At 31.1% G+C, this 16,427-nt stretch overlaps 1 protein-coding gene across 1 annotated transcript in view; it reads left to right on the top strand.

Moving 5' to 3' along the window:
* Positions 1-16,427, top strand: part of mfas (midline fasciclin) — a 35,987-nt gene that overhangs the window by 6,702 nt on the left and 12,858 nt on the right. The window contains exons 3-4 of the mRNA XM_065507326.1: positions 11,964-12,058; positions 13,897-14,050. Coding sequence (XP_065363398.1) covers positions 11,964-12,058; positions 13,897-14,050 — 249 coding nt within the window. The remainder of the gene's footprint in view (positions 1-11,963; positions 12,059-13,896; positions 14,051-16,427) is intronic.

Genomic DNA, 16,427 nt, shown 5'->3' with positions numbered 1-16,427 from the left:
ACTGCTGGACATCCTTGAATGAAATCGGTGCTCACTATGAACTCACGTTGTGCTGGGTACCTGTTCATGAAGGTCATGCGGGTAATGAACGCGCTGACTGTCTTCCCAACAGGGTCGCCCAACACTCGTTTGTAGTTCCTGAAACATTCTTTGGCATCTCACGTATTCGTTCATGGGTTTAAGCGAAATTTGCGCGATTATGGTGTAATTTGCCAGGACTAAGACAGTCCAAATGGTTCATTAGCCTATCCAGACGTAGATCTCAGTCACTACTTTCGCTCGAAGTGGGTGACTTGAGAATAATCACTGGACACTGCGGATTGAAGTATCACCAATTTATTTTAGGTAATGTTGCAAATGAACAGTGCAAGTTTTGTGAATTTCACGCCGAAACCTGTGAACATGTTCTATGCGACTACCTAATGCTGGCAACGTGCAGAGCTAAATAGCTCGGAAGGGCTCTTATGGCCCCGGGTGAAATAACTGATCTCTCACCAAAAATTTTCATTGTAATTCTCATTCGCTCTAAAGTTTTATTTGTATATCTTTGATTTTCCTAAAGACTTTAGAAAAAGGTTCCCTGATGATCTGGCCTAAGCATTTAGTGAACTAGCTTTTCTACCAACAATAAATTTGAATTTATCCAAAAATAAAAATTGGAAAATTTAGCACGTTTTAAGCTTCAAATAAAAATAGAATTTAGTTTAGCTTTAACTTAATATTTACACAAAAAATTCCATTAACTAATATCGATTACTATTTTACTCGTATTTAGTAACAACTTTCTTTTCTACGAATTTATCTATATGATTTTGTTATTATTTTTTATGATCACTATGTTTATAAACCAATATTTATTTATCATCTTTTATTTCCACAAAAAACATAACTATGTTGGTGAAATTGCTAATATTTATTTAAAAGTCGGGAAGAATTGTTGAAAAATATACAAATTATCTATAAAAAAATATTTTTTTATAATTTTGCTGATCTTAGTAACCTTAATTGATAATTATCAAGTAACTGAGAGAATTTTTGAAATGAGGAAGCAGACATTTTGTAAAACACCAAGATGTGTTTTCTTTCAAAGAACATTCAACTTTAAGATTCTTTTAATATTAACAGCTTAACAGAAGGTTTTAAAGAAACATCTCAAATTTAAAATGTTGCAATTTTTGCAAAAAAATATATAAAAAAAATTAACAAAGAGTTCTTAAAGTTTACATGATTCTTTTTCTTTAAGGTTACTTTAAGGTAACGGCTTAAAAATCGTGCAGATCTTGGTAGTTTTTTTTTATATATATTTTTCTTACTTTTCCACTCTTTTGCTTCTTCTTTTTCTTCTTTGAAATCGTAAAATGCTGAAGTCGAGTTATTTTTTTTATGTCATTGTTCTTGATGTTATTTTTGTGGCATTTTTCGTACTAAATTTATTATTGTCGATAGTTGTTGGAATGGTAGTATGTTTGGTATACTAGTAGAAGATGGATGGATGGTGGTATTCTGTTTGAATCTTTACGCCATGATGATTTTAACTGACGTTGCATAAAACACTTACAGCAACAATAAGTTAAAAAAAGACGATGAAGTAAAAGAAGAAGTAGAAGAAAAAAGAAGACAGTTAGTAACATTTAAGTAGGTTAAATATACTATATGTTGGATCAACTTAACTGGCTGCTTGGTTGTGATGTCTGTGTACTTACTTTATTACGAAGTGGATTAGTTATAAACAACTAAAGATTGAGCACGAAAGAAATTTTAGTTGTGTGTTAAAGATGGCGTATCTGTTGAATGGGGTTTTTATTATACCCTTCACCTTCGTGAGAAGGGTATATATAAGTTTGTTATTCCGTTTGTAATTTCCACAATATAATTTTCCGACCCTATAAAGCATATATATTCTGGATCCTTATATATAGCGGAGTCGATTAAGTCATGTCCGTCTGTTTGTTGAAATCAATTTTCTGAAGACCCCAGATATCTTCGGAATGCAAATCTTCAATAATTATGTCAGACATGCTTTCGAGAAGTTTCGTATTTAAAATCAGCAAAATCGGTTCACAAATGGCTGAGATATGAGGAAAAAACCAGGACAACCTCGATTTTTGACCTATATCTGGATTACTAAGTCATAAATATAGACAATATGGATATCTAATCATAGATATTTCAAAGACCTTTGCAACGATGTATGTATATAAGATCATAGTAAGTTGAACCTACAAAAAAAATGTAAATTTAAAAAAAAAATTTTAAATTTATTTTTTTTTGCCTCGAAATTATCGAATTTTCTACCAACAACGCCATATGAGGGATGTTTTGCATTACTTCTTTAATTAAAATAAAAGTGCTGCTTATGGTAAATGTATTGTTACGTTTTAAACTTTTCAAAACGCTGGTTTATTTCCTTTAAATAAACCGGATACTTTTGATTGCAAATAAAAGCCGTTTAGTAGTTTAAAAATTGTAACAACTCTTTATTTATTTAAAATGTACAACAACAACAGAATTAAATAGTCACTCAATGTTTTTTATACACGTTTGTATATTCGCAGAAACACAGACACAATTTATAATGTACACGAATTTACTTGAAAAACACAACACACTTTAAGGCACTCAGTTGATGTTTATACGAAAAGCGTCTCTGATAAACTCACTAACGACTGCAACCTCTGCCACTATTTATAACACTGCATTACCATCTAGAAAGCTCTATTTCTACAATGTTCTTTAACTGAATATTCGAACTCGAATATACGGTCGCAGAAAACAGCGTTGCCAACTTACGATCAATGGTCAACTGAAAGCTTTTATTTAATAATGCCCACAGTTTGCTATTACAGCACTGTTATTTGAAAGCATTATGCTACTTTTAAATCAGCCCTTAAAATCGTTATATTTGAATTCAAGTACAATTTCGTAACAGTATTCTATCGGTTTCAACGTGCGGTTCAGAAGTGGTGAGTTTGACACGGAAAACTAACATCGCTCAGGCCGGAAGACCAAGAGGCATTACTCCATGAAGATTGTTGTAAAACTAAACAAGAGCTTGCTAAATCATTGGGAACTACGTTTGCGAGCAGCAGGACTCATACAAATGAGAAATATACGAATTGAAGCCGAGGGACCTTGAAAGACGATTTCACATGTCCAAAATGTGAAATCTTCAATGCTATAAAAGAAAATCATTTTAGCAACGAATCATTTCTCAACTGGATCCATTACAATAACCCGAAGCGTAAGAGATCGTAATTGAAATCAGCCGCATCGACCTCAAAGCCAAATATCCATGACGCTAAGGTTATTAGCTGCATCTGACCAGACTATCACAAGAAACCTGAACCGAACACAACTGATTCGTTTACATCAATACAACACTCGGTCACATGTTGCAATGCCTGTTAAAAACTATTTAGATTGAAGTGGTTGGAAAGTTTTGCCTCGCCCGCTTTATAGTCCAGACCGTGACCCGACCGACTACTATTTGTTTTGATTGATGCAGATCGTTCTCTCTGGGATACGGTTCCCTTTGGAACAGAGTTCGTTCTCAAAAGTCTCAAAATATGAGCAGTTCTTTTGGCTCGGAATCCATAATTTGCCAGAAAGATGGGTAAAGGTATGGGTAAAGGTATATTGTACAAATTACTACCCGTGGATTTGGATTTTCGTACTGTTAGCTACTAGGAAAACCGTACAGATACTATACAATTTGCAAAATAATATTTAAACTGGTCTAGGCAGAAATGGTCTCATTTCGGATGGATCCAAATACAAAAGAGATGGGGGAAAAAGCTTTTGTAATTTGTGGCCAAATAAGAATTTTATTTATTTTAAGCTAAATTTTTCTTTAAAACAGTATAAATTTATTAAAAATTACTAGAACACAGATTAAAATGAAACAAACTTTGGTGACTCTAAGACCATGGTAGGCGTTCAGATTGTTCAGGTTACGATGATTTTCGTCAAACAACCCGAATGTGAACAAAAGAGCGTAATAGAGCGTAAAAATACACACAATTCATTCAGTTTCTTGATGTTGTTGTGGATATTTTATTTTTTATCCAAAAGAGCACACAAATTAAATGCCTCTTTTTGCCTACCAATGCTCTAAGAAAATAATTTAAAATAATAAATAAATCTTGAGTGTTTGAGAATGATATTGAGGGTTTGAGGATTTTTGGACAGCCTGGCTATCCGACATCACAAAAATCAACCTTATCCTCTTTTATAAGATAAGTCTGGGCTCAGACAGGCGAAACAGTTTATGGCTCTGTCCATGGTTACTTACGGGTGTAATTACCAGACATTATGGTCTTAGATAACATCAATTTGCTTTGGATATGTTAAGTCGAAACAATGCACATTTTGAATTGTGAATGCGAACTGGCTCGGAAGGATTATAATGGCTTCGGTGCTGGCTTCATTAGAAAACTGGAACTATTATGGTGAAATTAAGGGTCGCAGTGCATGGAATATTCTTAATATTTATTAAAAAACTAGTTGAATGTTAGATCTTCAAGTTTCTCCAACTTACATACACCTGCCTGTTCTTATTTATTTGCAAATAAAATATCTAAATTTGTACTGCATACTTTAGGTAGCTTTTTTATTGCAGTTGACTGGACTGAAAAGCATTTTTTTTTTCTTTACAAACCATCTCCTGCAAATTTCGAATCGAATAAAAAAAAAATCAGCCAAATCGCTCCAGCCGTTCTCACGGGATGACATTACATACATGGACCATTTCATTTTTATATTAAAGATATAGAAGATTTCAAAATCTCTTTTCTCTGTTTAAATTCTGTCAAAAATTGTTCGTGCACTCTCTGTTTTCTGCACTTTAGACTGTTAATTGTTATTTTTTTTTCTATCAAAGAAGTTATTGTCATGTTAGTTAGGGCTTTTTGTTTCCGCCTTATTAACCGAGGAAAAAATTCTTTAAATAATTAAATAATTGTTATTTTTTAATTATTACTTATTTGTAAAAACAATAATTGGCTCTGCTATAAAATTAAATAGTAGTATTTTTTTAGTTAATTCAAAATTTTATTTCTTTTTTAAACTAAGAGGAGTCAAGCATCATAAAAAATGAGAAAAAAATATCAAATAAAAACAAGTAAGAGTGCTATATTCGGCTATGCCGAATCTTATATACCCTTCACCTTTGTTGTGGATGCATTATTATTTTTTATAATTAGTATATATGTATGTACATTGCCCACTTTCAGCGTACAGCATCCTAAATTTATCAAGAACACAAAAAACAACAACAACGCCAAACGAAACAAAACACCAAAAGAAAAAACAAAATACGCAAGGCAATGAAACCAACACACATCCAAACATACGTTTAATTGTATAAAAAACAACAACAACGCCAAAAGAAACAAAATACGCAAAGCATGCACATTCAAACATACGATTTGTTGATTTTTTGTCAAAAAAACCAACACACAACCATATCTCCGTTATTTATGGACGGATTTTGCTGATTTTAAATAGCAAAATTCTCGAAAGTATGTCTGACAGAATTGTTGAAGATTTGGATCCCGGAGATATCTGGGGCCTTCAGAAAATTGATTTCAACAGACAGACAGACGGACAGACAGACAGACAGACAGACGGACATGGCTTAATCGACTCCGCTATCTATAAGGATCCAGAATATATACTTTATAGGGTCGGAAATGAAAAATGTAGAAATTACAAACGGAATGACAAACTTATATATACCCTTCTCACGAAGCTGAAGGGTATAATAAACAAAAACCATAAATAAATTCAAAGATTTTAAAAGTTTGAAATATTAATGTTATTGTCATGACATGAATCATGAGTCATTTTAGGTCTTTTGTTTATGTTTTTTTGTTATTTTTTTTATTGTTGTTTTTGTTGCTGCAGTTAAAACACGTTAGCAGTTAAGTTAAGCTTCTACATATTAATGACTTTTACACGATAAAAAAGTGTGACACCTCTTGGGTCTACCCATAATTAGTGACAGAAAAAAAAAACTCAAAAAAAAAACAAAATAAAGCCGCTGACATTAAACACAAAAAGGAAAGTTTTCTCTTTTCTTTCTTCTTCGAGAAAAAACCAAACAAACTAAATGATATGCAATACATTTTTAACTAATTAAGTTTTTTTTAAGATTTGTTATATGCAAATGATGTTTAGTTTGTGAGAAATTATTTTTTAAAATTCACTCAGTTCATTTAGGATACAATGCTTTTTTTCATAAAATATACAATTTATTCATTCATTACTTGAAACATTTAATGTCAATTTCAAGATTAGTTAAACGTGTGTGTATAATTCAAATAAATCTTTATAGTTTTAATATAAATATTTTATGATTAACCAATTGAAATCAATATTCTGCACATGATGGTAATGTGCGAATATTTATTGTGGTAAATGAGCTATTCAATTATTTTGTCATTGTTCTATATAAATTCCTTAAAGAAACATTATGGTTTACTAATTTAAACTTAGTTTAAGAGCAGTTTAAGGCACCTTGAAGCAGCTATGTCTATGATGTTAAATGTCAAAATTTAAATATAAATATTGTATTATTAACCATAAAATCAATATTCTGCACAAGTTTGTGCATGGATTTTTATTTTGGTAAAATCCGGTATTTGATCATTTTGCTACTGTTCATTAAAGAAATATACTTATTTGTTTATTAGTTCCTAATAGATAATGGTTTAATAATTTAAACTCAGTTTAAGCGAATTTTGGAAGAACACCTCTTTCAACCACGGTTTTAGGTGTATAAGTTTATAATGAAAAAAATGATGACTAAAAAAATGTAATTGTTTAGCAAAATACCAATAGATGCTAAACAATTAAATTTTTAGATGTTTTAAAGACTCTAGAAAAGGTGGTTAGAAAAGTGACCACTAAATCGCAAACAGTTAAGACACCTTAACACAGCTTCTGTTATAATTTTGTATAGTTTTACAAATGATTGTCCATTATCTCCATTGTTTAAGGGAACATGTTGAAATTGTCTCAATCAGATCTATATAGGAAGCTAAAGGCGAAACTTATACGCTGCGCAATAGGGTGAGATCTTCGTGTGCCAAAGTATTGAGGCATGAAAAATCTCTACACGAGCAGCGCTCCGAGCCAAAATTCTTACTGCTCCTCGGGGTAGTATAAGCTTTTGGTCATTCGATAAAAGAATAAAGGATGCTAGTTCCTCAATTCCAACTTCATTAAGGGATGGTCAATCATTCACATCGTAATGCAGGCGCGGATTCAAGGGGTGGAAAAAAGGAAATGTCCGCCTTAAAAACCGAAAAGTTTTAATATAAACAAGTAAGAGAGCTATATTCGGATGTGCCGAATTTTTTTTCCAATTTAAAAAAAAAAAAAATTTTTTCCATATTTTTTTAAATTTTTAAAAAAAAATTTTTGGAAAAACAATTAAGCAAAATTTTTTTTTACAAATTCTTTTCCATTTTTTTTTTCAATTTCTAAAAAAAATTTTTTGGAAAAGAATTTAAGACAAAAAAAAAATTGTTTGATTCAGATAATAAAAAAAGAAAATTTCCGCCTTGAAGACCTAAAAGTTTTAATATAAACAAGTTAGAGAGCTATATATACAGTGGTGGCCATGAATATAAGACAAAATTTTTTTGCTAAATTCCATGTAATTGTCAATTATTTTTTCAAATATTTCCACAAATATGTATGCATGAGGACTGTTTTAACACACAAGTGTGTTTTATTCGACTGTGTCAATTCATACATATTCGCCATGCCCACATAACATTTTTCTACAACTTGACGAAAAAAATTTTTTTTTAAATAAACATATTTTTTCACTTTTATATCATTATAATGTTATGATTATAAAATATTCGGACCAAATTTCGTATTTTTAGTTCCATTAGTTTCGGTCATATCATGTTATTAACAGCGGATGTTCGCTGAGGTGGGTCAACGTATTTCCACATATCTTTGTCCATATATGTTTTACCGATTTTTCCAAACATTTTTCAGAAACTAGAAACATTAATAATAAATTTCATATCCTTAGAGGTCCTTTTATTTTGGGTCTATCGCACTTAAAATTCAGTTGATGAAAAAAATTCAAGTATTTGTCTTAAATTCTTGTCCACCACTGTATATGTGACGAATTTTTGAAATTTTTTTTAAAAAAAAATTTTTTTCTTTAATTTTTAAAAATTTCTTCTTGGAAAAAGAATTTAAGACAAAAAATTTTTTTAAACATATTTTTTTTTTTTGGAAAAAGAATTTAAGACAAAAAAAAATTTTTTGATGAAAAAAAAAATTCGTGTTAAAAAATTTTTTTTTCAGATTTTGACCCATTGTAGGTCCAACTTATATACATCGTTGAAATGGACTTTGAAATATCTATCATTAGATATCCATATTGTCCATATTAATGACTTAGTAATCCAGATATAGATAAAAAATAAGGCAAAAATCGAGGTTGTCCCGGTTTCTCAGCCATTTGTGGCCGATTTTAAATAGCAACCGAGCCAGAAGAATTCCCGATATATTGATGTATGTAAGTTATTTGGGGGCTACGCAAAGTTGATTTCAATATAAAGACGGACATCCCCCACCCTCAAATGGTGGACCTGCAACCGCTTTTCATCGCAAGTAATGATTCGGTGCAAAAATGATTTTCTTTTATAGTTCAAACATCATTTCGGACATGCAAAATCGTCTTTTAAGGTTTATTGGCTTCAATTCATATGGTAACCAATTTCCCTGCTGCTCGCAAACCTTTTGAAATTGCTGCTTGAGTAGTTCCCAATGATTTTGCAAGCTCTTGTTTGAGTAATTTTTACAAATTTTTCAAAGGGGGCAAGGTTTGTGGAACTTCTGAGGAGTAAATAATGGCTTTTTATATAAATATTTGATATTGTTGAAAACCTTAGGACCTTTAGATAAAATTAAATAATTTTATAAAATTTTGGAAATTCATTTACCTTAAAAACTAAAAAAAAATTCATATGGTGATTTTCCACGAATAAAAATATAAAATTTGAATTAATTTAAAATTTTAAGGGTTAAAGATATCATAACAAAATTTGGAACCAATATAGACTCAAATGTCTTTAAATCAATGGTATTAGAATTTTTGAAATTTTTTATTTTCAAATACCGAAATTCCTAAAACGGGAAAAATGTGTTCCAAAAACAGATTTTTTTTAAAAAAGTGCCTACTGTGACGTTATTTACCGTGTGATAGTAAAAATACTTAGTAGGTATTTACGAAACATATGGGGTTATACAAATATGGAGCTTTTTCGTGGATCGGTGCTTTGCCTTTTTAGATTTTTATTTACACGCTTTTTCATTAAGTTATCTTTCCGGATCATAAACAAATTCTATGTAGTCCCGAAGAAATATTTTTCTACAAAAGAAAAAATTAATGGGCTTTTTTGGGAAAAAACGTAAAAAAATAAGGCCCTTTTTACAAGTTCCAACTTTGGATGCGTATAACTTTTTATAGGGAAGAGATAACTGTTGGCAAGTTTATTTAATATTATTTAGAATATTATCGCTAATATAGCTGACATTTTAAAAATAAATTTCGACCCTCCGTAGGCCCGCCATATCTAAAAAAAACATATAAAGATCGAGCAAAATTAGAAAAAATAAATAAACCTGAATATCTCTTCAACTAATAGAGTTAACCTACACTTGTAAGCGTAGATCATCTCAAGGACTATTTATATTCAAAATTTCAGCTCATTCGGATCATAAATGGATTTTTGGCGATTTTTTTAAAAATTTGAGACCCGAGGTGACCAACTTTGAAGGGCTACATACTTGCCCTGAACTAACGTAATTACCTCAGCTCAAGCCATGTGAAATTTCGTAACAATATCTCCAATAGTTCCCAAGATACCGAATTATTTCCAAAAAAAAAGTTCTAAACCACTGTGCATTGTTTCCTTAACCCTAGGTCTCCACGTAGCAATATTTATTGCTGCAATTGTCAAATTTGATTGCGTCAATGAAATTTGCGAGTGTAGGCCGCAAATTGCCATATGTAGCAATCCATTGCGCAATGATTGCTCTGCTGATTGTCTGAGCAATTATTGCTAAGCAATAAGCTGTCAGTTCAGTTGTCATTAATGTAAAATTTCTTCTTTCTATGATTCGATGCGATTAATTCATCCATATTTAATTTATTTAAGAACCAAAACAAACAAAAAAACAAAGAAATTAGTGAAAAAAATCATTTAACGTAAAATAAACCACAGTTTTTCATAGAACTTCTCGCTTTGAAAATTTTGTATTTGTGACGAACGTTTTCTCCACCTAAAGCAATCAGCAATCACTCTGCTGTTGCTCTGCCGACGTTATTGCTTGAGCTTAGCAATAAAAATTGCTACGTGGAGACTTAGGGTAAGCTACATATACACGGTTGTCAGATTGTCAGAAACATGCTCAGAAAATGGTTAACACAACCATGAGAACTTATGTTCAAAAATACGTTTGTTAACCATTTATTGAACATTTTCTGGCAACTTTGTAAGAATATGACAACAGTGTAGAGAAACAAATTTATTTAATGATTTTATTCTTATGTCATGGTTTAGAAATATATAAACTCAGTTTAAAATTAAAAGCAATTTGAAACACTAAGATGTACTTTTGAATTCTATTATTTTGTGTTCTCAGCTGCTATAAAATAAAACTAGTTTCCTGTATTTTTATTACTTTAATTATCCCCTGGTATGCATTCATTAATTAGTATTATTTATAATTTTTTAAAAACTTTTTAAGGTTTTTTAAAAAAAAAAAATAAACAATTAAATTTAGAATAAAGTAATTTTTGTTTATGGAACATAAAGTTTTTTTCCCCCAAATCATCTCTTAAACAAATAAAATTTATGACTTGTTTAAATAAAATTTTTCTAGAAACAAAAAATTTTTAATTTAACATCTTTCACTTCAGTAATTTTAAACAATTGTAGAGACGATTTTGTTTTAAAATATAAAACTAATTTGCATGTCTAGCTTCAACACCTTTAAAAAGGAGTTTTACCAAAAATAATTTAATTTATGCTTAATTTTTGTTTATAATTATACATTTAAATAAAAAAAAATAAATTTGGCTGCTTGTACTTACCTAGATTTGGAAGTACTTATTATTGTTTCAGGGGAGGAGGAGAGGAGTTGTTAGATGAAATTCTGGAATAAATTAAAATTTTTATTTATTATTCATTGTTTTGTTTAGTTTAGATTTTTATATATTTTTTGTTATTGTTAACATTTTCAAACCATTAGTATTCAAATGTAGTATTAACTGAGTTAAATTATTTAAAATATTTTCTTGGTAATATTTCAAACTCATGAAATTATCTACATATTGTCAGTATTATTAAGCTTATTTGCAGTATAGTTTATTTAAGTTGTTTTTTTTTTTTACAAATCCATATTAATAATAATAACCTCATTTACATATTTAACACTTCATTTTTTTATCAAAATTCTAAATTTATAAAAAAATTTAAAGAAAACTTTATTTTTTATTACAAATCTTGAAAAACTTTAACAGTGTGTTGTATTATATGTTTCCCTGTTTTTATTTTGAAATAGAGTTCAATGATCTTTAAAGTTTTCTTTATTTAAAAATTTTTTATTTTTTTTAATTTTAATTTGGCTAAATTTTTATTTTATTTTCAAATACTCATTTTGGCTTATTTTGCTTTGCATGCCCGGCAAAATTTGTTCTCTTCCATTTCGTTTATTTTTTTTTGTAGTAGTTTTATGTCTCATCTAACCACGCCACAGCGTCACCTATTCGATCCTCTCATATCACCACCAATAACATTTTACACACAACAACAACAACAACGACATTTAGCACCGCGTCAAGCTCAGAATTCACAACTACAACAACAACAAAATTACATTTGGCCCAATCTAATTAATCCTTTAACTTTTAATACGCCATTTGATAGTTATGAACCTGAAGCGGAATTTGTGCCCTTGGAAGCTCAGCAGCAACAACAAAATGCCGATCAGCAGGGACGTAACAATGAGGAGAAACCATTTGGTAAGTTATTATTTTATAATAAAAGCATTAAACAAACGTAACCTCTATTTTTAGCACAAATTTGTTGGGTGTCTTGACAAGACATCAATATGTTCATACAGCAAACAATTGCGAACAATTGTTCGCCAAAAAATAGCCATTTTAAACTATGCACATGAACATCGACAGGTCTTTCCCATACCAAAGAACACGAACAAATTTGTGTCCCTATTTCTGACGATGTTTTATTCTTGTTAGAGTTTTTCACGGGAATTCCTGGGACAAGAAATCCCGGGAATTCCGCAAAATTTTCAATATCGAAATCCCGGAAAATTGTGCGAGAATTCACCGGAATTATTTTCCTGTTTTATTTGATGTTTTTGAACTTGACTTTCTCTAAAATATGCTTAATCCTAGGTCTCCACGTAGCAATATTTATTGATGCAATTGTCAAATTTGATTTTGCATCAATGAAATTTGCGAGTGTAGACCGCAAATTGTCATAAGTAGCAATCCATTGCGCAATGATTGCTTTACTGATTGCTTGAGCAATTATTGCTAAGCAAAATTTCTTCTTTCTATGATTCAGTGCGATTAATTCATACATATTTAATTTATTTAAGTACCAAAAGTAAAAAAACAAAGAAATTAGTGAAAAAAATCATTCAACACAAAATATAAGCAAAATACACATCAGTTTTTCATAGAACTTCTCGTGTTGAAAATTTTGTATTTGTGGAGAAATCCCACCTAAAGCAATCAGCAATCGCTGTGCCGTTGTTCTGCCGACGTTATTGCTTGTGTTTAGCAATACAAATTGCTACGTGGAGACCCAGGGTAAAACTCCAAAACAATTGCAGAAGATTCATACAAGAGAAACAATTTAAACCAAATAGACCAATAACAAGTTCATTATTCAAATTATTTCAAAAACTCGTGAATGTTCAGGGCTGTCACAGAATTCTATCCATCGAAAGTAGAATTATTTTAGTATTTTGCTTTTTCACAAAAAGTAAAACGAATTTATTTTAAAAAAACCACCTTCCGCGGAATTGAATTTTGTTAAATATTATTGGGTTTTCTTCACTTTTTAATTTTACTTAATTTTTGATTTAATTCAAAATTAAAAATAATAAAATATTTATTTTTTGCTAATTAACAGAATTAATTGGAATCTATCGAAGTTAGAACAATATCTAATGGTAATTGAAACCATACAGGTTTGTGTATAAACAAAATTAGAAATCGAGTCAGTTTATGTCTTTATAATAAATTTGTATTGGATTTTTTTCATTTGTATCCAATAACATTTTAAAACCAAAGAAATTTTTTAGATTTTTAACGAACATTCTTAAAATTGAATAATTTGTTCTAGGCGGGAATTCCTTTGATCCCGGGAAATTTAAAAATGAATCCCGATTTTCCGGGAAATGAAAAAGTGTGGGAAAAGAAAAACTCTAGTTATTGTGTGCACTAAAGCAATGGCTAGTCAAGACGTGGGGTTACACTTACAAGTGTATTGTAACAGCAAACAGTTTGAAATAAATTACAACAAAATTTACCTCCATTTTCTAAATATCTGGTTATCGTTTTTCGTAACGATAAACCTCCAATAAACATTTTTTTGTATGAGAACTCAGTTTATCGTCAATACAGACTGTTATTTGTCGAATGCATAAGAACAAAAAAGAAATTACATATATAAATATCGACTCGTTTTCCCCACCTATAAAAACATGAAAAAATTTATGTCTGTTAAACTGCCGAAATTTTTGTTCTGATGACTCAACAAGACGTGGCTTTAAAGACAGGAAAATTGTATAGAGAAAAACTAATTAATTTGTGTTTTTATTTTGCAGAAGTTGATGTTGTCACTAGTGATGTAAATGGTGAGAGCGGTCATCATCAGCCTGGCTTGTATTTCCAACAAGCCTTCCCCTTCTTTGGCAATAATTTGTTTAATACATTTGGCGGTTTTGGCATTGGTACCCAACAGGAACCCTGGTGGAAGGGGTAAGTGACTTTATATTTGTTTATTAAATTCTTACAAAGTTTTACACAAAAAAGATGCGAAAAGTATTGAAACTGTGATATTGGAATATCGATAAACCATAACTTCTGAAAATTGAAGAAAACAAACAAAAAAGTATTCGTTATTATGGTATTGACAAAATAATGGAAACTAAGGATTCATTTTAGCAAGAATTATCTGGCCCTTTTAGTTACTCTGTATTTTGTTAGATAGCTCTTCGTTTTTATTATTGTTTTACAGCGAAAAAGTATTGAAACAAAGAAAATAGTCTATTCGGTTTTCAAAAATCGGTTTTGAAAAAGAAAAAAAAGGTACATACATTTTGACTTATGAAATCCAAAGTAATTTTTTGTTTAATCGATAAAGAATTTAATTCTAGATCGAACATAAAACCGATAACTTTTGATTTCACGAGAACAATGTACTTTTTGTGTCGTTTTTAAAACCGATTCCGACAATGATTGGATTCTATGACAAGCCCGAATAGACTTTTTTCATTGTTTCAATACTTTGTCGCTGTAAAACAATAATAAAAACGATGAGCTATCTAACAAAAACCCAGATTGCCTTCTTTCAAATAGTTTGCCATTCCCTTATAAAAGTATTACCATGAAGGAAGCTTTATCAGACTTCCTTCATGGTATAATTTTGAGTGCGTATTTGCGATCAATAATTTCCCTTAGGTTTTCTATGTCCCCTTTTACAAAGCAGAAATTGAAAGGCAGTCATTTTTCTCATTCTCTTTTGAACTAACCTAAACCTGTGTAATACACACTCTACCTCTTGAACCCCTCGACCACAAACTTCGTCTGTCTGCCTTTCAATTTCTACTTTGTAAAAGGTGACTATGGGATTGAGATCTGGCGATTGATCAGGACACTTCAATTCACAAGGAACTGCTGTTTACAGTTCTTCTTACAAAGTGGCATTCAGTATAAAGTGATAAGCAGTTCAGAGATGGAAAGTGGAATTTTTGTTAGATACCAAAAAAATGTTAAACAGTATTTATTTGCCTCAGGATATTAAAACAAGAATTTCAAATTCATTTTGTTTAAATTTAAAATTATTAATATGCCGCAAAATTGAGTACAATATAAACTCATTCAAAGTATTGACCATTGTTAGCTATGACATTTTCCCATCTTTCTGGCAACATATGGATTTCGAGCCAAAGCTTTGCAAAGGAACTGCTTATCTTTTGAGGCCAAGAACGAATCAAACCAATATCGGATACTCTGTTCCAAAGTGAAGCGTATCCCAGAGAAAGCGTTCGCAAGGTCTGCACTATAAGACGGGTGAAGAGAAACTTCCCAACCACTTCATTATAAATAGTTTTCAACAGATATTGCAACACGTGGCCGAGTGTTGTCATGATGTAATATAAAGATTTCATATCTGGGAATTTTTGGCCAATTCTCGCTTCAAACGAATCAGTTCCGTTCGGTACAGATTTCCTGTGATGGACTGGTCAAATCCCACCAAATACAGAGCATTACCTTAGCGACATGGATATTTGGCTTTAGTGTCGATTCGGCTGGTTAGACGGGCTTCACATACGGGGCTCCACTTTTCATGCCAAATAATGATTTGGTGCAAAAATGATTTTCTTTTATCTGTTCAATCATAATTTCGAACATGCAAATTGTCTTTCGAGGTCTCTCGACTTCCGTTCGTATGATATTGTTACGAAATTGTACTTGAATTCAAATATTCAAGTGCCTCTCAAACTGTAACATATCTGTTGTCATTATTAACATTAAATAAAAAGCTTTGAGTTGATCATTGATCGTAAGTATGGCAACGCTGAATGTTTACTACGACTCGTATATTCGAATTAGAATATTCGAGTTTTGACAGTTAAAGAACATTGTAGAAAGTTCACCAGAGATTACGTGTGTATTCGAAAGCTCTAGGCTTCGAATATACGAGCTTTGACAGTTAAAGAACAATCTAGAGTGCAGATGGCAGTGTTATAAATAGTGGCAGAGGTTGCAGTCGTTAGTTCAGTTTATCAGAGACGCTATTCGAATAAACATCAACTGAGTGCCTTAAAGTGTGCTGTATTTTAAAGTGAATTCGTGTACATTATAAAGTGTGTCTGTATTTCTGCAAATTTACCCAGCGGGAAAAAATGATAGGACTTCAATTTGTAGGCCTTCTAAAAGGCATACTTACACATTCTAAAAGACCCGATACTCATTCCACCCTGCCTGCTCTTAGAAGGTGTTCAAGAAGCCCTATGAATCCCCTTCTAATAACAAGTGAGCTTGTTGGCTGCCAACAGCCCATCATAAGTAGGCCTTCTCTCAGCCCTCTAACAGCAGCGAGTATGCAAGGCCTTGGCTCGCAATGACACGC

The sequence above is a fragment of the Calliphora vicina genome, chromosome 1 (genome assembly GCF_958450345.1).
Source record: "Calliphora vicina chromosome 1, idCalVici1.1, whole genome shotgun sequence".
Taxonomy (NCBI): domain Eukaryota; kingdom Metazoa; phylum Arthropoda; class Insecta; order Diptera; family Calliphoridae; genus Calliphora; species Calliphora vicina.
The sequence above is the reverse complement of the archived record's forward strand: the minus strand, read 5'-3'. Positions and strand labels throughout refer to the sequence as shown.